The sequence below is a fragment of the Somniosus microcephalus genome, chromosome 2, assembly GCF_052327205.1.
Source record: "Somniosus microcephalus isolate GS21.2 chromosome 2, FLI_Smic_1.0, whole genome shotgun sequence".
Lineage (NCBI taxonomy): Eukaryota > Metazoa > Chordata > Chondrichthyes > Squaliformes > Somniosidae > Somniosus > Somniosus microcephalus.
This window is the reverse complement of record NC_140988.1, coordinates 110,416,401-110,437,813: the sequence shown is the minus strand read 5'-3', so window position 1 is coordinate 110,437,813 and position 21,413 is coordinate 110,416,401. Positions and strand designations below refer to the sequence as shown.

At 45.5% G+C, this 21,413-nt stretch overlaps 1 protein-coding gene across 6 annotated transcripts in view; it reads right to left on the bottom strand.

Annotated features, from left to right (window-relative positions):
• Nucleotides 1-21,413, bottom strand: part of ablim2 (actin binding LIM protein family, member 2) — a 647,794-nt gene that overhangs the window by 296,863 nt on the left and 329,518 nt on the right. For all 6 annotated transcript variants that reach the window (XM_085961823.1, XM_085961814.1, XM_085961859.1 and 3 more), the window contains exon 7: nucleotides 11,481-11,568. In XM_085961823.1, the coding sequence (XP_085817949.1) occupies nucleotides 11,481-11,568 (88 nt within the window). The remainder of the gene's footprint in view (nucleotides 1-11,480; nucleotides 11,569-21,413) is intronic.

Genomic DNA, 21,413 nt, shown 5'->3' with positions numbered 1-21,413 from the left:
GCCTATTCACTTGAGTTTAAACAGTGTCTGGTACTACTGCAGTCATCTAAACTTTGTCAATAAAAGATTTTACACAAACTTAAGACCATGCCTAACCTGGTCATAAAAAATGTAACAAAAGCACGCTTGCAGCCTATCAATTTAGAATAAGGCTTTCTATATGACAGTGTTAGCATTAGCAATTAGTCCGCTAAAAGACTGAGACATTGTTTAGTTTGTTTGCCCTTGATAAATACCACATAGTGAGACACCCTGTCTCCATTTATTATCTCATGTTTATGGGTTGGTGGCATGGGAAGTGTTACGATCTGTTTAGCCATGTTGTGGAATATGCGCGAGACAGCAGACGGCTGCTTAGGTTGGGAGACACTGAAATTGATTGACATGCTGGCCCAAAGCAGGCTCAAGGACCTGTAATGCATTGGGTGATTAATTAATGTATATAAGACTGGACGTAAAGCATAGATGTTAGAACATTCTCAGAGTGAGACTGGACTGCTCAAGTGTTAGCACAAGGTCCTTCAAGAGTGCACCTTGGAACCTTGTCGGTGTTAACATCTTTAACATCTTTACTTCTTGTATTGTAGTTTCTTAATAAAACCTTTATACTTTAGAACAAAACACCCTCTAGTCTCTTTGTATGAAAGACCGAACCTTACATAAATTACTCACAAACAACAAGGATACCAATAGCACGAACTGGATTAGACCACAGTACTACTAATAGAAATGCTTGCTGACACTCACAATATGATCCAGTTTCTCCAGCTAAGAAAAATCATGTTTTTTATATTTGGATACAATAACACAGTATTTTCTAGTGAGGATCATAATAACATCAATTTGATGCATATCTTCTTAGCGCAATGGGCAGCATTCTCTCCTTGGAGTCAGATGGTTTAAGCCCTGCTGCAGTACCTGAGCACATGAAATCAAAGGGCAATGAAAATAAAAATCGGGAGCGATGTAAAATGGGCTGCCGATGTGCACCATTGCAAAGTCAAAATTACTCACCAGATCTCAGAGGTATACAAGTCAAGACAGTACTGCTTGCTAAACACATGGGCCTCAGTAACGCAAACCCCACAACACTGGTGTAAAGTAATAGCTGCTCATCACTCCTGGAAACTGAGATGCAGCCCCACAATCCAAGCACTGACCCAATATAAGAACATAAGAAATAGGAGCAGGAGTAAGCCATTTGACCCTTCGAGCCTGCTCCAACATTCAATAAGATCATGGCTGATCTTCTACCTCATCTCCACTTTCCTGAACTATCCCCATATCCCTTGATTCCCATAATTTTAAAGACCTGCGTTAGGTCACCTCTCAATCTTCTCTTTTCGAGAGAAAAGAGACCCAGGCTGTTTATTCTTTCCTGTTAGGTATACCCTCGCAGTTCTGGTATCATCCTTGTAAATCTTTTTTGCACCCTCTCCAGTGCTTCTATATCATTTTTATAATATGGCGACCAGAATTGTACACAGTGCTCCAAGTGTAGTCTAACCAAGGTTCAATACAAGTTTAGCATAACTTCTCTATACAAGTTTAGCATAACTTCTCTACCAGAATGCAGCAGCCAATCAACACTATGCATTCATCCTGCAAAAGCAGACAAAATACAATGCCACGGAACGCCAGGCCACTGGACGTGGATTTGCCGACATCCAGCATTTAACACCACATGTCAATCACTGGCTTCAACACTGGCCTGGCAGTTGGGGATGGAGATGTGAGAGTCATTGTGCCTTCAGTGGGTTTGTGATAACATATACCTTTTCTTATTAACAACAGAAAAAGCTGGAAAAACTCAGCAGGCCAGGCAACATCCGTGGAGAGAGAAACAAAGTTAACGTTTCAGGTCGAAACCCTTCTTCAGAACTGAGAAAAAAAAGCAGGAAATGAAACAGCTGAAAAAGCAAGTTGGGGGCTGGGAAATGGGGGAGGGGATGAAAGAACAAAAGGGAAGGTTTGTGAGAAGTAAAGAGACATTAAGAGATATTCAAGGCGAGACGAGATGGTAATAGGACAGATTAAGAAACAAAGGATGGCTCGAGATGAAGTGTGAAATACGCTGGCAGAATGAAAGACAGCTGCCATGTGGGAGAGAAAAAAAAGAGAAAAGGCACAAACCAAAAGTGTGGATGAGAAATATATGAATATGATAAGGGCCGAGGTTATGATCTGAAACTGTTGAACTCGATATTGAGTCCGGAAGGCTGTAAAGTGCCTAAACGGAAGATGAGGTGCTGTTCCTCGAGCTTACACTGAGCTTCCGTGGAACAATGCAAGAGCCCGAGGACGGTGAGGTCTGAGTGGGAATGGAGCGGTGAATTAAAATGAAAGACGACCGGAAGCTCGGAGTCACCCTTACGGACTGAACGGAGGTTTTTCGCAAAGCAGTCACCCAATCTGCGTTTGGTCTCTGTTACGTCCGTGTATAATCAGACACAGACTGCGGAGAACGGTACAAACGGTGTTTACTCAACGTGGCTCAGACTGCAACTGATCTGTACAGATTACTACTCAACGTTATACACAGGTGTGGTCACTGCCGGTACTACAGTATACATGAGCTGTAAAAAGTAGTTCCCCCCCTTAAAGGTACATACATTACAATTCCTCCCCTTTTAGATTAACAGTACCATAACACTCATTTAACAATTAAATATCAAACTAATTACAATTAACACTTTTAACATGCAACATTAGCTGAAAATAGTCTATTTATAAATTCAGTCTTTGGGGAGGCTTCCTGATCCTTTCTGGATAGCGCCTTTCCCGAGTGTCTTGCTCTTGGTGCGGAGGCGATTCTGGCCCCCTGTTGTCGGTTGGTTCATCAGCTTCCGATGCTACTGTTTCTGGGGTAGATGCTACCTGTACGTCGGGTTCATCACCAGGTACGTATGGGCGAGGCATGGGGTTGACTTGTTCCTGTGACTCTAGGATCTGGTCAGCATGGCGTCTCACAATGCTCTCCCCAACGTCCACTGTGTACATTAGTGGGCCCTGCCGTGTGCATATCGTTCCTGGCTGCCATTTTTCTGTTCGGTAGTCGCGGGCCAAGACTGGTTGCCCTACATTGAAGCTCCTTGTTGGCTTCTCAGGGATGTGCTGGAATTGCTTACTCTCAACATCTCTTCGTACGTTTGGTCTGAGCAAATCCAGGCGAGATCTTAACCTTCGGTTAAAGAACATCATGGCTGGGGCCTGGTTGGTAACTGCAAGTGTCGCATTCCGGTAGGCGAACAGGAAATTGTCCACCTTGTGCTGCAGCGGAATGTTGTCATTGTACATAGCCTTTATTGCCTTCTTAAAGGTTTATACGAACCTCTCAGCCAATCCATTTGTGGCTGGATCATACGGGGCGGATGTGTAATGCCTTACCCCATTCTTTTTCAAGAGCCTCCGGAACTCTTCGGACACAAACTGTGGTCCGTTGTCGGAGCAAATCTGTTCTGGCAAGCCATTCCTGGCAAAAATGGTCCGTAGGACTGCAATAGTTTTCTCCGTGGTGGTGGAGGACATTTTGATGACCTCAGGCCATTTCGAGTGCGCATCCACGGCTATTAAAAACATTGAGTCCATGAATGGACCAGCAAAATCAATATGCACCCGTTGCCATGGAGATGAGGGCCACTCCCATGGGTGTAGCGGGGCCTGTGGTGGTGCATTTCGGACTTTCTGGCATCCTGAGCAGCTCTTGGTCAGGTCCTCGATTTGTTTATCGATTCCCGGCCACCACACATAAGCCCTGGCTAGGCTTTTCATTTTTACCCCTCCCAGATGACCCTCATGAAGCTCATTGAGCACTCTATCCCTTAACTTGGGTGGAATTACCACTCGGGATCCACACATCAAGGTCCCCCGGCACACTGACAGCTGTTCTCTCCTTGTCGAGAATGCTGGCAACAGTGAGTTGCCATGTGCTGGCCATCCCTTCACCGTCAAATCATATACCCGAGACAGTGTCGGGTCATTTCGGGTTTCCTTTTCGATACAAGCGTTAGTTACCGGTAGGTATTCAACTATAGTCGAATGGAATATTTCGACAGGATCCACTGCTGGTGCTTCCTCCGCAGTAGGCAGTGGCAGGCGTGATAGCCCATCAGCATTTCCATGCTGTTTCATGCCCTTATATTCAATCTCATAGTGGTGCGCCCCTAGAAAAAGTGACCATCTTTATAGTCGTTGCGCAGCCATCACCGGAACGCCCTTCTTTGGATTAAAAATGGAGGCAAGAGGCTGGTGATCAGTCAGCAAGGTGAATTTCTGCCCGTGCAGATAGTGATTGAACTTTTTCACTCCCCACACTAGGCTGAGGGCCTCCCTGTCAATCTGGGCGTAGTTACGCTCGGCTGAGGTTAGTGATCGTGACGCAAAGGCTATTGGCCTCTCTGAGCCGTCCGAGAATTTGTGCGACAGCACCGCTCCAATGCCGTAGGGTGACGCATCACATGCCAACCGAATTGGTAATGCTGGGTTGTAATGGGCCAATACCTTTTTCGATGTGATTAGTGTTTTGCTCTTCTGGAAAGCTCGTCTACATTCGTCACTCCACTTCCATGGCACCCCAGTTTGCAGTAGGGTGTTCAGTGGGTGTAGTATTGTAGACAAATTTGGCAAGAACTTATGGTAGTAGTTTACCAGCTCGAGGAACGACCTCAGTTGTGACACATTTTCTGGTGCTGGAGCCTTGACTACTGCCTCAATCTTCTCTGGGGACTTATGTAACCCCTCTTTATCGATAACGTGGCCACAATACGAGATCTGTTTTCTAAAAAACTCGCATTTGGGGCGGTTAGCTCGGAGCCCATATTCCTGCAATCTAGTGAGCACCTGCTCCAGGTTGGCAAGGTGATCACTGTCATTTTTGCCCATGACCAGGATGTCGTCCAAATAACACTGGGTCCCTGGGATCCCTTGCAGGACTTGTTCCACTGCCCTCTGCCAAATAGCCGGAGCTGATGCTACCCCGAATACCAGCCGGTTGTATTGGTAGAGACCTTTATGGGTGTTGATTGTGAGGTATTTTTTTGATGCTTTTCTACCTCCATTTGCAGATACGCCTGGGCCAGATCAATCTTAGTGAAGCGTTTCCCTCCAGATAGCGAGGCGAAAATATCTTCAATCCGCGGAAGTGGATATTGTACGGTGTGAAGGACCGGGTTCACTGTTACCTTAAAGTCCCCACGGATGCGAACCTTCCTTGGTTCCCCAGGCGTGCTGCTCAACGACTTTTTCATCACAGGGACGATGGGTGTAGCCCACTTGCTCCAGTCTACCTTGGACAGTACACCTGAACGTTCCAGACTCTCCAGCTCTGCTTCGACGGCTGGGCGGATCGCATTAGGTACCGGTCTGGCCTTAAAAAATTTTGGACTTGCATTTTCTTCAATTTTAATCGTCGCTGTCATGCCTTTTAGTGTTCCGAGTCCTTGCTGGAACACTTCTTTCGCGTCAGTTAGGATCTTTGACAGTCGCCCAGGTGTGACGTCATCATCCTTTTTGTCAGCCACAGTCAGTGCCTGTATGGAATGCCAATCCAGTTGTATTTTCCGGATCCATTCACGTCCCGGTAATGGTGGTCCTCCACCTTGCAATACATACAGGTCTAGTTTTGGTGTTTCCTTACCGTTATATATAATGGTCACCCTTATTTTTCCTTTGGGGTAGACCTTTTGCCCCGCGTACGTCTTCAAAATAATTTTTGTGTCTCTCAAGGGTATGTGTGAGAATAGCGCTCGTAGTCCCGTCGGTTTATGACTGTTAGGGCTGATCCTGTGTCCAATTCCATCTTTACCTGGACTCCTGCTATCTTGAGAGTGACCCAAATGGTTCGGTGATCCTCTGTTGTGATCACATTATGTCGTTTCAGACAACTCAGTTCCCTGCTTTCGGAGTCGTTATCACTCTTCTGTTCATCTGAACTATTCTCCGTCATCTTATGTGCCTTCTTGTACTTTCCTTTGGTCGGTTTCTTATTGCTGGTTTTCTTTCCCGAACTGCAGACTCGTGCTATGTGTCCTACTTTTCCACACTGTCTGCACACTTTGTCTTTGAACCAGCAATCATTCTGGTCGTGTGTTGTTCTGCCGCAGCGATAGCACTTCTCTGTTCCATATGACATTTCGTTTGTGCCATATTCTTGCGGTCTCTGTTGTATCTCTGCAGCGCCCCATGCTGCTGCTTCATATGATACCGCAATGCTGAAAGCCTTTTCCAGCGTAAGGTCCTTTTCAGATAAAAGCCGTTTCTGGGTTCCTTCACTTTGAAGCCCACACACAAACTTGTCCCTTAAGGTATCTGCCAGTCCCGCTCCAAACTGGCAGTGTTTCGATAGTTTGCACAGTTCTGTTAAATAATCAGCATTGTTTTCATCCTTATGCTGGCTCCGTTTGTGAAACTTGAATCTTTCTGCTATCAGCAGCGGTGTGGGGTTTAAATGTTCCTTTAGTATCGTTACTATGTCTTCAAAACTCTTTTCCATTGGCTTCGTTGGGGTTACTAGATTTCGCAATAACCCATACGTCTTTGCACACATTAAATTAAACAATACCGACGCTTTCTTGTCATCTGACACCTCATTTGCCTTACAGTACACCTCTATTCGTTCGACATATGTAGTCCAATCTTCGACTTCATTGTCAAATGCGGTGATACTGCCACTCTTCGACATTTTGGGTGTGGTTTAAAATGGCGTCTCCCAATGGCTTAAAATGGCGTCTCCTGTGCTTTCCTTCCTCCTCCGCTGCTGCCAACGCCCCTCTCGGCGGTCCTCGTGGCAATGGTGGCGCCTCGCGGGTTTCTGCGCGTCTCTCTCTCCCTCTCTCCGACGCTGCTCGGCCCCTGAACACCGGCTGCGCCCTGTGCGCTCTGCCCTCTCTCTCTCTCCCCCGTCGACGCTGCTCGGCCCTTTGCTGTGCCGCTCGGTCGGGCTCTAGCCCGCCGCTGTCCGGGAAGGGTCTGCGCACTACCTGTTGCCAGCCCGTTTCGCTGGACCACCTCGACTGGAAAGCCAAGCCTGGCTCTCGACAGCCTCCCCCGCAATTCTCGAGTCTCTGCTGGATGACTGGGCGGTTGCCCGTGGTCGACGCCCGAGTCTCTGGCCTTGACCTCCAATCTACTGATCTCCAGGAACGAATCCCCGGGAGGTGATGCAGAGTTGCAGGTAGGTTCGAACCTGCCTCGTCGCCAATGTTACGTCCATGTATAATCAGACACAGACTGCGGAGAACGGTACAAACGGTGTTTACTCAACGTGGCTCAGACTGCAACTGATCTGTACAGATTACTACTCAGTGCTGTATACAGGTGTGGTCACTGCCGGTACTACAGTATACATGAGCTGTAAAAAGTAGTTCCCCCCCCTTAAAGGTACATACATTACAGTGTCCCCAATGTAGAGGAGACCACATCGTGAGCAGCGAATACAATATACTAGATTGCAAGAAGTACAAGTAAATTGCTGTTTCACCTGGAATGGGGTGTTTGGGGCCCTGGACAGTGGGAAGAGGGGAGGTATAAGGGCAGGTGTTGCATCTCCTGCGCTTGCACAGGAAGGTGCCGGGCGAAGGGGAAGGGGTGCTGGGGGTGATAGAGGAGTGGACTAGGGTGTCTCGGAGGGAGCGGTCCCTACGGAATGCTGAAAGGGGAGGTGAGGGGAAGATTCGTTTGGTGGTGGGATCACATTGGAGGTGGCGGAAATGGCGGAGGATGATGCGTTGAATGTGGAGGCTGGTGGGGTGAAAGGTGAGGACAAGGGGATATCTATCGTGGTTCCGGGAGGGAGAGGCAGGGGTGAGGGCAGAAGTGCGGGATATAGAACGGACGCGATCGAGGGCCGTGTCAACCATGGTAGAGGGGAATCCTCGGTTGAGGAAAAAGGAAGACATGTCGGAAGCACTGGTATGGAAGGTGGCATCGTCGGAGCAGATGCGGCGGAGGCAGAGAAACTGGGAGAATGGAATAGAGTCCTTATAGGAGGCGGGGTGGGAGGAAGTGTAGTCCAGGTAGCTGTGGGAGTCAGTGGGCTTGTAGTGACTCCCACAGCTACCTGGACTACACTTCCTCCCACCTCGCCTCCTGTAAGGACTCTATTCCATTCTCCCAGTTTCTCCGTCTCCGCCGCATCTGCTCCGACGATGCCACTTTCCATACCAGTGCTTCCGACATGTCGAGGATTCTCCTCTACCGTGGTTGACACGGCCCTCGACCGCGTCCGTTCTATCAACTCTGTTTCTCTCTCCACAGATGTTGCCTGGCCTGCTGAGTTTTTCCAGCTTTTTCTGTTGTTATTTCAGATTTCCAGCATCCGCAGTATTTTGCTACCTTTTCTTATTTATTGTTTCTATGTATTCTTCAATCTCTCCATCAGCTACCACTTTTCTCATATGTAGGATTTGGCCGGTGCCAACGTCAGTGGGTGCATGTGCCTGAAGGATTTTTGGACTTTTAAAGTGGATATGTACCCTTTTAAAATGGAGACACACTTGGGCTGCGTTTCAAAATGGAGTTTGGGCTTTAAAAAAAAGGACTGTTTTTGGTTTCTGTGAAGATAATAGGAACTGTCTGTCTTTTGGGTTGCCATGGGACCAGTCTCAACGCTAACGTCATGAAAGGCAGGGGCCTTTTCATTTCGAACTTGTGTGATTTGTGGAAAAACACCTTTTGTCCATGGAGCCGGGATGTCTGGATGGACAATGAGGTTTGCAGGCCAAAAGTAACACCTCTGGACTCTTTCAATGAAGGAGCAGTCAAGAACTTAACAAACAGTTAGCACTTCAAGAACTGCTCATCTACAGTAATGGCCTACCATTGTTTTCATCAAGATGACCAATCCAGGACAGAGACATCACTGCGACCATGGTAACCAGGAATTGCCTAGCTAGTTTTGTGTATTATACGGGCTATAAATATGCTGAACTTTGGGGATTCAAGGCTTGCTTTTCTCTACCATCTGGAATGGGGTTCTCTGCGTAGCTACACGTCCGTCAACTCTCCAGGAATGCCCGAAGTGAGTGCCTTGCCGTACCGCCTGAACGTAACTCTCTAGGCCTCATCGCATGCCTCTGTTAGGCATGGTTTTGCCTCTGGAGTCGAACGGAGCCGGGACCGTGTGAATCAACGACAAGGGCTGGTAATTATATCCAGCATACACCTCTAGAAATCCCCAGGACCGCCGGCGTGTTTGGCTGCTGAGGAACTGCAAGTGTCCAAGACGCAGGCTAACACGTGTGTGTGTGTGTGTGAGGAGGCTTCCAAGTGTGGGTTCTGACCTAACCGGGATAGGGGTTTAGTTAGATGGGTTTTTTCTTTATCTAGGCTTAGATTCTGGGAAGGGGTTGGTTCGGCGTAACCAACAGGGTGGGTATTTTAGTCTAAGGTTATAAGCTAGTGTCCACGGTCACCTACTCGTTATGACGTAAGCGAGAGGAGTAGGGGTTGTCGTTTTGTGAGTGTAATAAAAGGAATCGATCTTTGACCAACCTGAACCATTTTGTTTCATTTGAGTCAATTATAATCTATCCATAGTAACTCCTTGGGTCTGAACTTGGGAGTTGTGGGGCTTGTGGTTCGCGGTATAATTCGGAAGACCAACCGGGTGGCATCTGGTCACGGCCGGGTTACACACTAATCCCGCTGGGGACGCTGCACATCGGGCATAGGAGAAGACCTATCTGGCCTTGGTCTCTCTCTCTCTGTGGGATTACCCACTAATCGACGGGCTAGGCAGGGACTATTGGCAAAAGCTCCTGCCGTCCAAGGGAAACAACCCAAGCCGGGGAGTTTTTGATGCACGGGTCGACTCAAGGGAGAATCATAGAAACACAGGGCACGCAAGAACACCCTACACATAAGAGATCCTTAAAGTTGCTCATTAAGACAGAATGCTGCTCATGCACACCTAAGTTAATAGACTGTTTATTCCTCTAGAAGCTCAAGCCAGGAGACAGCTGAGGAGCAAAACACTGTGGTCCCCTCTAGCTCTGGCAACACTGGCGACCAGTTACTCACCCCGTCATTCACCCTCTCCCTTGCACTCAGCAGCCTAAGAACAACCACTTGTGGGGGCAAAGTTAGTGTAGATGAGGAACTGACACGTGGTGAGACACATAGCACCAGGAAACCAGAGGATGCAGATTTGGAATCTGATATGGTTGAGCAAGGCGTGACATTTCAGCCCCTGGCTGCTGAGCAGGGGTCTTGTCATGAAGGGAAGGATGCTAACAGAACATCAGACACATGTGGAGGTTCTATGTAGCCTCTCCAGGCATGTGTGGCAGATGGCTGGCACAGCAGTGGAGTCTACAGCCCTGCTGTATGCCAAAATCCCAGAGGGTTTTAATTCACTACATGGCAGCTTGGAGAAAGTGGCAGCTACAAGAGCATCTGTAAACCTGCCTCCGCTTCATGAGAGAGCCAGGCAAGTCAATCAACTCAATGTGGAGGCACTGATTGAAGGACTGCAGGTCTTGGGGGAACTATCTGAAGGTGTCAATGTCAACTGGATTGCAAAGTATACAGGGCAGCATCTTGGAGCAATTCTGTCTCAGGGATTTAAAGATCTTTCTTATTCCGTGAAGTCTGTTCTCCCACTGATCACTGGTAACCAGAATCCTGTTCCCAGTATCAGTGGAACAGCTGGTATGTGAGTCTCAGATGCTGCATCCACTCATGGCAACAGCAAAAAAGGAGCACTCCATCAGCTCCCAGAGATGCCTTCACCTTATAAGGATCAAGCTGCCATGCCTATGTTCTCTCCCCCTAATTTTCTTTCTTTTTTCTGATCAATGTCTGTTTTCCTCCTTGCTAAGCATTAAAATATCTCTTTAGAACTTGCATTTATATAGTGCCTTTCATGCCCTCAAGATGTCCAAAAGCACTTCACAGCCAATTAAGTACTTTTAAAATATAGTTACTGTTGTAATACAGGCATACACAAGAAGTGCAATATAAATGCAAGTTTTTGTTGATATCTTGGGACAATTATATGAATGTTACACTGACTGTTAACAACACACCAGACACATACCAAAAAAAAAGCAATAATTGAACATGCTAGTATCAGCTACATTTACACTAAATGTGGAAACTGGTTGTCAACAGTGATAAATCCAAAGCACATTTCATTTTTAATACCTCTTTGAATAATACCTTTTTGTGCTTTTGTTTTGATTCTACTTTCTTTCAGGGAATGGTTTTCATCCAATCATATTAACCGAAGTAGGATTTGTTCAGTTAACCTGGCTTTTTGCTGTCAGAACTCTGACTACAGTACTGAGTTGATCCGCTCTGTGGTAATCATATTCATCAGCAGCTTCACATGATCTCACAGAACTATGTCTACACAAGATATTTCTCATTACGGGCAGGAAGCAGAAGTTTGAGGTTGCTTTGGGCAGCTTGATTACAACCTAGGCACAGTAAATAACAGGCCATGATGATCTCTCAAGAATATTGTTGGTTAGTTTTTGTACCTTGTAGATACATTTCTTCCCCTTCTGCAAACATCTCCTCACACCTGACACATCTTGCACAGTCTGGATGGTAATGTTTTTCTCCTGCCTGAAAAGAGAAAATTAGGTGGAACTGCATAAGTTCAAAATATTAAAGTTCTTCAGATTTGTTCAATTGACAAATGTTAATATTCAGAAAATACTATTGGCAGGAATTTTCTCGGGGGTTCTTGGTCATAATTTTGGTTTCCATCAATCTTCTGATCGGCCACTGTAGCTTCAGTAGAACTTGAGTCGGCTAGAACTGGTTTCTTTGACACTGTAATGCAGCTGAGGCAAAAATCTTTCCAACCTGTACTTGAACATGAAAGTTTGAATTTAATCTCATCAATTATTCAAATCAATGTCTCTGGAGTGGTTTCCATAAACCACCAGTTTAAAATGATACAACACATTTCAATGGCAAGTGCTCTGTGCTGCCACTATCCACTAAAATCCGAATAACTGATGAATAATATATTTTGGTGATCTGTACAAGCTGACTTTAAAAAATACTTATTAAATTAATGAAAAAATATTCTGCTTCTCTATTTTTCCTATCAAAGTGAATTTCTTCACATTTCTCCATATTATATTCCATCTGCCATGTTCTTGCCCACTCACTTAATGTGTCTATATCTCTTTGCAGCCTGTTTGCGTCCTCCTCACAACTTACTTTCCCATCTAGCTTTGTATCATCAGCAAACTTGGATACATTGCTGGAAGGAAGAAATCTGCAAACAAATTAGGGAAATGTGTAACAAACATAGATTAATAATCATGGAGGATTTCAACTACCCTGAAATTAATTGATCAGAAGAGGTGGGTAAAGGGGATAAGGGAATGGAGTTCCTACAATGTGTGCAGGACTTCTTTCTAACCCAGTATGTAAGCAGCCCAACAAGGGAGGATTTGCTACTGGATCTGGAAATGGGGAACGAGCTAGAGCAGATAAGAGAAGTAAAAGTAGGGGAACATCTAGGCAATAGTGACCATAATATAATACGGTTAGGATAATAATTGAGAAGGACATAAGCATGACAAAGACTAGGGTAATAGATTGGTGGAAAGCTGATTTTGAGAGGCTGAGACTAGAACTTGGGAAAATAAAATGGACAACAATATTGGCAAACAATGATGTAGAACAGCAATGGGAAACATGAAAAACGGTGTTCAACAGAGCCCAGGAAAAATATATTCTGCTAATAAAACAAGAACAAACTAAACACTAATGTGACACCATCGATGAATAAAGACATAAAGGAAAAATTGAGGGTAAGGAAAGGGACATACACTAAGTACATGGACAGCAGGGGAGAGCATGACAAGTGAGAACATGAAGAGACAAGGAGGGAAGTAAAAAAACAACTATAAAGGCAAAGAGGAACGATGAAATTAAATTATCAAGGAACATAAAACAATATAGTAAAATATTTTACAGGCACATAAATATAAAAACGAAAGTCGGGATGGGAATAAGGATGGTCAGGATAAAATCACAGGCAGCGATAGCGAAATGGCAGAAATATTAAATAACTATTTTGCTTCAGTATTTACCAGGGAGACGTATCTGGTGTACATGACATCAGAAGACAAGATTAGAAATTATATAACTGCATTTAAAATAAAAAAGGAGAAATATTAAATAAACTAATCAAACTCAAAGAGGATAAAACCCCTGGTCCAGAGGGAATGCATCCACACATTTTAAAAGAATCCAGGGAAGAGATAGCAGAGGCACTATTACAAATGTTTAATTAATAGTTAGAAAAAGGTGTAGTGTGAGAGGACTGTCAGATAGCTAACATGATACCTATATTTAAGAAGGGACGTAGAACATGTCCAGGGAACTATAGGCCAGTCAGCTTAACATCGGTAGTAGGAAAAATAATGGAATCCCTACTAAAGGAGAAAATAAATAAAACATCAAGAAACCAGAAATATAATAATGAATAGTCAACATGGATTCAAAAGGTGAATCAGCGATTTACTTGTACTTCTTTCAATTTAGTATACAGTATTCGCTGCTCACAATGTGGTTTCCTTTACATTGGGGAGACCAAACGCAGATTAGGTGACTGCTTTGCCGAACACCTCCGCTCAGACCGTAAGCGTGACCCCGAGCTTCCGGTTGCCTGTCATTTTAATTCTCTGCCCCACTCCCACTCTGACCTCGGCCTCCTACACTGTTCCAATGAAACTCAATGCAAGCTTGAGGAACAGCACCTCATCTTACACCCATCTTTTGTTTCTTTACTTGTCGCAATATCATCTATTTTGTCATTTAATCTCTTCTGTCTTTCACCCTATCACAGACCTTCCGTGTTGTTCTTTCCTCCCCTTCCCCCGCCTCTGTACTTGTTTAAAACCAGTTACATCGCTACCTTGTTTCCAGTTATGACAAAAAGTCATCGACCTGAAATGTTAACTGTTTCTCCGCCTGACCTGCTGAGTATTTCCAGCATTTTCTGTTTTTATTTCAGATTTCCAGCATCTGTAGTATTTTGCTTTTGTTTCGAAAGAGAAAGTCTTGCTTGACCAACCTCGTTGAATTCTTTGAAGAGGTAAGAGAGAGAGTAGACCAGATAATAGGTACCACATAAAAGACTAATGAATGAGGTCAGAGCATGTAGAGTCAGGGGACATAATCCAGGTCTTGGATTAATTTCTGCCCATTGCAGCCTCAGATTTTCAGGGTTGTAATTTCTTTTAACAACTTAGGTGTATAATGTATGTGTTTTTATTCTGCGTTTCAGGCTGTTTGCCAAAAACATTTTTATTATAATGATGAGGGTGTAATGTAGATGATGAGAACAGTTTGTGGTTTGATATAGCAACACAACCACAAGCCTAAAACCCTATTCCTGCACATAGCAACAAAAAGTAAACACAAAAGGCATCAAGGGGTATGGGGAGAGAGCGGGAATATGGTATTGAGGTAGAGGATCAGCCATGATCATATTGAATGGCGGAGCAGGCTCGAAGGGCCGAATGGCCTAATCCTGCTCCTATTTTTTCTATGTTTCTATGTAAACCTTGTTAAAATTCAGTAAAGCTTCTGATAGCAAAATATTCAGATATATGTAATTATTTCTCTAGGGTATCATGATACTGACATTTTCAGATAGGCATTTACCCCAGAACATTTTACTGACTTTATACAGACATTGGCTAATATTCAAACAGCTTTTGCTCGTCTCTTAATTTTGCAATTTTCACCAATAACCATAAAACCTTACATTTTGGTAGATCAGCAAATTCCTTATGAACTGGAGTCTCCTGTAATGTTTGAACTTTGAACTACTGCTTTAGTCCAGGATGTTACTGAACTATTACCACATAAATAATATTTAAGACAGTTAAAACCAAGCTGTTTTAATACTGGATTTAGTGGGGTGTTAGAGCTGCCAACTCCAGACATGTAGGAGTCACATAGCAAGTGGCAACCTCAAAGCAAACTTGCCAGATTCACTAAGGCCAAGGGTTGGGAAGCCCCAATAAAAATGGGTCAAGCACCCTACTAAAAACAATATAAAAACTGGAGATACTCCTTGGTACTGAGACAGATTTCTATGACCAATCTGAGTTTAGAAATTCATTAGCCTGTGAAATAAGTCACTTGACAGCTATCTTTCAAGAAGACAGACCCACTTAGAATTACACATAAATTACAACATGGAAACAGGCCATTAAGTCCAACCAGTCCGTGCTGGTGTTTTACCTCTACATGAGCACTAAATGCAACATCACAGAATAACAGCAGCACATTGCAACAAATCCAAATTACTCTCCTGAGAATGGCAGAATTAAACTGCAGTCACAAAATACAATCTTCTATATCTGCTTTTGATTTTAAATATTTTTAAAATTCATTTACAGGAAGTGGGCATCACTGGCAAGGCCAGCATTTATTGCCCATCCCTAATTTTGCCCTTGAGAAGGTGGTGGTGAACCACCTTCTTGAACCACTGCAGTCCGCGTGGTGAAGGTACTCCCACAGTGCTGTTAGGGTGGGAGTTCCAGCGACGATGAAGGAACGGCGATATATCTCCAAGTCGGGATGGTGTGTGACTTGGAGGGGAATCTGGAGGTGATGATGTTCCCATGCACCTGCTGCCCTTGTCCTTCCAAGTGGTAGAGGTCACGGGTTTGGGAGGTGCTGTAAAAGAAGCCTTGGCGAGTTGCTGCAGTGCATCTTGTAGATGGTACACACTGCAGCCATGGTGCATCAGTGATGGAGGGAATGAATGTTTAAGGTGGTGGATGGGGTGCTAATCAAGCAGGCTGCTTTGTCCTGGATGGTGTCGAGCCTCTTGAGTGTTGTTGGAGCTGCATTCATCCAGGCAAGTGGAGAGTATTCCATCACACTCCTGACTTGTGCCTTGTAGATGGTGAAAAGGCTTTGGGGAGTCAGGAGGTGAGTCACTCGCTGCAGAATACCCAGCCTTTGACCTACTGCAGCCACAGTATTTATGTGGCTGGTCCAGTTAAGTTTCTGGTCAATGGTGACCCCCAGGATGTTGATGGTGGGGGATTTGACGATGGTAATGCCATTGAATGTCATGGGGAAGTGGTCAGACATTCTCTTATTGGAGATGGTCATTGCCTGGCAGTTGTGTGGTGCAAATGTTACTTGCCACTTATCAGCCCAAACCTGAATGGTATCCAAGTCGTGCTGCATGCGGGCATGGACTGCTTCGTTATCTGGGGAGTTGTGAATGGTGCTGAACACTGTGCAATCATCAGCGGACACCCCCACTTCTGACCTTATGATAGAGGGAAGGTTATTGATGAAGCAGCTGAAGATGGTTGAGCCTAGGACACTGCCTGAGGAACTCCTGCAGTGATGTCCTGGGGCTGAGATGATTGGCCTCCAACAACCACAGCCATCTTCCTTTGTGCTAGGCATGACTCCAGCCAGTGGAGAGTTTTCCCCCTGATTCCCATTGACTTCAATTTTACTAGGGTTCCTTGATACCACACTCTTCTGGTGACACTGACAACTTTGCTTTAAGAAAATGCTGACATTGGGCCTCCAGATGAGTGCACAGCCTGAAGATAGTCACTGGGCTGTGCACTAAAATCATTTAAATTAGCAGGCTGCACCAAATTAACGTGCTGCCTGCGCTTTCTAAACGGGCGTGAGCAAATCTCGCCCTGCGGTGCTCCTGCCTGTTTTTGGGCCTTATTGAATTTCATCCCCTGCTTATTTGGGCAGCATAGCAAAAATAAATCCTTATAAGCCATTCTGGGCTCTCTCTAGATAGCTCAGCTGGTTAACGAGAGAGAAGTTAATCCAAACAGGCCATAAAGACCCAAGTTCAACCCCCAGGCTGTGCTGAGTTCACTTACAGTCAGAACAGCAGGTAGGGGCACAACAAATGACCCTGGTGACCTTTAGAGTTGCCAACCCTTCAAGATTGCCCTGGAGTCTCCAGGAATTAAAGACCAATCTCCAAGATACATAGGGGCAATAAACAATTGTTCTTTTTTTACATTTTCTTTGAACACTTTTGCTTACTAGTTATAAAAATATTGGTCATGGGGGGAAAAACTGTTTGACTGACATAGAAACATAGAAACGTAGAAGGTAGGAGCAGGAGTAGGCCATTCGGCCCCTCAAGCCTGTTCAGCCATTTAATGAGCTCATGGCTGATCATCCAAATTCAGTACCCGGCTTTCTCCCCATATCCCTTGATCCCTTTAGCCTTAAGAAATATATCTAACTCCTTCTTGAATATATTTAATGAATTGGCCTCAACTGCCTTCTGTGGTAGAGAATTCCACAGGTTCACCACTCTCTGGGTGAAGAAATTCCTCCTCATCTCAGTCCTAAATGGCTTACCTCTTATCCTTAGACTGTGACCCCTGGTTCTGGACTCCCCCGCCATCGGGAACATCCTTCCTGCATCTAGTCTGTCTAGTCCTGTTAGAATTTTATGGCCTAGAAATTCGGTGGCGCCCCGTTTGGGGTGCCAGTCTCGCCAGGGTGCCGGAAGTACCGCCCCGGAAGGAGTAGCGAGCGCCCGCCGGAAATTCAGTTTGAGCATCCCAAACTGAAGCGCGGTGCTACTCGAGGCGCCCCGCATCCATCTTGGGGCGCTGCAACTGAAAATTGCAGCGCAACGTGCCGCAGCGCCACACACTGCGCTGCGGTACTGCAGGCCTTCCTCCCCTTAAAGGGGAGGGGCCTGCTGCAGCACGATCTGAGATCGCGAGTGCCGGCAAAAGAGCCCGGCACCAAGGAGATGTGCCAGGCTCTTGGGAGACAGCCGGCACAATGCGGGGGGGGGGGCGGGGCTCAGGAGGCCGGGGATGGCTGCGCGAAGAGGTGCTGGCAGGCAGCCAGCAAAAAAAAATGGCCGCCCCGCACTTCAGCGCCTCTACCGCCGCAGGTAGGCCCCCATGAACCGGTCGCAATTGGGGGGCGCTACCAAATTTGGCGATCGGGGCGGTAGCGGGGCGCTGTGCACACTGATGACGTCATCGGTGGCGGCGCAGTGCTACCGGCTAACGCCGCCATTAGCGCCCCGCTAAATTTCACGGGAGGCGTGGCCAGTGGCGCTAAACCCACTAAGTGCCCTCTTTGGGCGCTAACTGGTGGCACAGCCCACCAAATTTCTAGGCCTATAAGTTTTAATGAGATCCCCTCTCATTCTTCTAAACTCTAGCGAATACAAGCCCAATCGACCCAATCTCTCTTCATACGTCATTCCTGCCATCCCAGGTATCAGTCTGGTGAATCTTCGCTGCACTCCCTCCATGGCAAGAACATCCTTCCTCAAATCCTGACGGTCAAGAATCATTCAATCGGGCAATGTTGAGTCTGCTCATTTTCCAATTGCCATGGGAAAGTGGGGCATCACATGGACATGTTGGGCAACCAATGACAAGAGTGTGGGGGTGGGGTGGTTGAAGGCAGGAGGTGATGTGATGACATATCCAGGAATATATCCAACCAGAGCTGGCAACCCTAGTGATCCTAGATAACAGAGGCGAATAATGGTTTGGATTCCCATTTCTGATTGCTATTCAATGGCCCCTACCAGAATTGTGTGTAAATGGATACTGGATGAGGACTGAATTGGTCTTCTGTGAAACCTCCCGTGGTTAAATATCTTGTTGAAAATCATTGCCTAGGCTCAGGCATGAGGATGAACACTACCCATGACATGGTAAGGAGTCAACGCCTTCACAAGAAGAGGAAGAAAGGAAAATTGGCCATAAGAGGAGCTGGGAGGAAATGTTTTCTCTAACCATTGCTTCTTGGCTCTCTGCCCCATCTCTTTCCCTTCCTGGTCTTAATTATTGTCTGCTTCTCTAGGAAACCTTTGAAATTGTGTGGAATTGTTTGTCTTCTATAGCAGTGGTTCTCAAACTGGGGTCCGTAGAGACTTTCCAGTGGGCCTGCAAAATAATATGGAAGTGCTGACTGAGCAGGGGGTTTATCCAAAGAGCAATTTTTAATAGGGCTGGTCCGGAAGATTGGCAGCTTGGATCTCCTGCAGCAGATCGACAGACTCCTGCAACCAATGTTAAGCTAAGATTTCACCCATTCCCGCTCGTGTACTAATCGCACCCTTCCTGACGATCTAAATACTCAGATTTCTGATCTTACTTTAAACAAGGTGGCTCTGCGCAAATATATCTTCGGGACTTGGGAATGGTTTGCTGATAGCAGATACTTGACAAAAGCAAACAACGTGCTAGGGTTGCTTCAGATGTGTGATGTCAAACTACTTCATGTCATTGGTAATCTGATCCGAACACTTAAACTCAGTAAGAAAATCCCTGACTCCCATGAAGCAAAAGGTGAGAAATAATGATCTCTGAAACCTCACAAATTCATTGAAATGTGAAATAACAATAATCACTTCCAAAAACAGCGATACAAAGGACACCAGTTAGTCGTCATCTCCTTTTACTGATGCAAACGTTTATTGTAAAACCAAAGCGAATAAGCATAATCCAGAATTTGTGTAGCCAGTACTGTTTTGAAATAAAATACATTTTTGGAGGTTTATTAATTTTACCATATGTCACTTGTAAAATAGGTATCCTTGCAGAGTTTGTGCTTTTTTTTAATTTGCTTATGAGATCTGGGTGTCGCTGGCAAGGCCAGCATTTATTGCCCATCCTTAGCTTCTCTTAATCGCTCTTGTTTCTGTATTTCTTTCTTTCCGCTCCTCTGTTATATTTATTTCCAGCTATCATTTTCTCCTTTCTAATCCACCCCATACACAACCGAATCTGAGTTGAGGATTGCGTACAATTCTGGGCACCCATTATAGGAAAGATATTAGAGCCATAGGAAAGCGGTAGCTAAGGTTAACTAGCATAATTCTAGTTATGAAGAAAGGCTTAAATTATTTGGACATTTTTACTGGAACAAAGAAAATTAAGGGGGGGGGGGCGAATCTAACAGAGGTTTTGAGTATTGTATAGTAATATAATTTAGATGGGGGGTCCGTGATTACTAATCCATTAAAAAGGGGTCCTTCAACCAAAAAAGTTTGGGAACTGCTGTTCTATAGCAACACAACTGGTCAGTCAGGAAACTGCAACAGCAGGAATGACTTTCTGCATTTTCCTTTTCTACTGCAGTTCCCTGACTTACCAGTAGTGTCACCGTGGAGCAGTCATAACATGAAATCAAGCCCACAAGCAGAAGCGGACCTCAAACCCAGCACTAAGCTCGTGGTCTACAGAGCAGCAGTGATACCCGCCCTCCTGTATGCCTCAGATACATGGACCATGTACAGCAAGCACCTCACAGCACTGGAGAGGTACCACCAACGCTGCCTCCGCAAGATCCTGTAAATCCATTGGCAGGATAGGTGCACCAACGTCAGTATTCTCGCGCAGGCCAACATCCCCAGCATCGAAGCTTTGACCACGCTCGATCAGCTCCGATGGACGGGTCACATAATCCGCATGCCCGAGACGAGACACCCAAAACAAGCGCTCTACTTCCCGGAGCTCCAACACGGCAAGAGAGCCCCAGTTGGGCAGAGGAAATGCTTCAAGGACACCCTCAAAGCCTCCTTGAAAAAGTGCAACATCCTCACTGACACCTGGGAATCCCTGACCCAAGACCGCACAAAGTGGAGGAGAAGCATCCGGGAAGGCACCGAACACCTCGAGTCTCTTCGCCGGAAGCAAGCGCAAGCAGCGGACGGAGAGCACGTCAACCCAAGCACCCCACCCACCCGCCCCTTCAACCACCGTCTGCCCCACCTGTGACAGAGACTGTAGGTCCCGCATTGGACTCATCAGTCACCTGAGAACTCATTTTTAATGTGGAAGCAAGTCATCCTCGGTTCCGAGGGACTGCCTAAAAAGAAGACAAGGGCCTGTAATTTCCGATCGGAGGGTTCCTGCGTGCGGATGCCTCCTATCTGGAAAAAATCTACGCCCTTACCTGAGGGCTCCCGAGGTCCGGCCATTTCCGATCCTGGGCCTCTCCATGACGAAATGCGCAGGGCCCACGTATTCCAGGGGCGCATGCGGTTCGCAAGCATTCCCGGGATCACGTGGGCTAGGCGAGCCAATAGGAGAAGGGAATCCCCCTTCATACTTTTGACAGATAGACCTATCAAAAGTATGAATGGGATCACTGAAAAAAGACATCAAAACATTAAATCAATTTTTAAAAAACCATCACTTTTTAAAAATGAGTTAAAATTACATTAAATTAAATATTTTAAACAAAAAATTTTATTTTTTGAAAGTTTTTTATGGGGCTAAAAATAAACTTACTTTTTTTTAAAGTATTTTTAAATTATAAATGAGTGAAAATATTTTTTTTAATTTTTTTTAACTTTTATGCTGGTAAAAGCTGGCCTTACACCTGCTTTTACCAGGTGTAAGATTTTTAAGTGATTTCATGCGCTTCGCATGCCTGAAACCGGCATT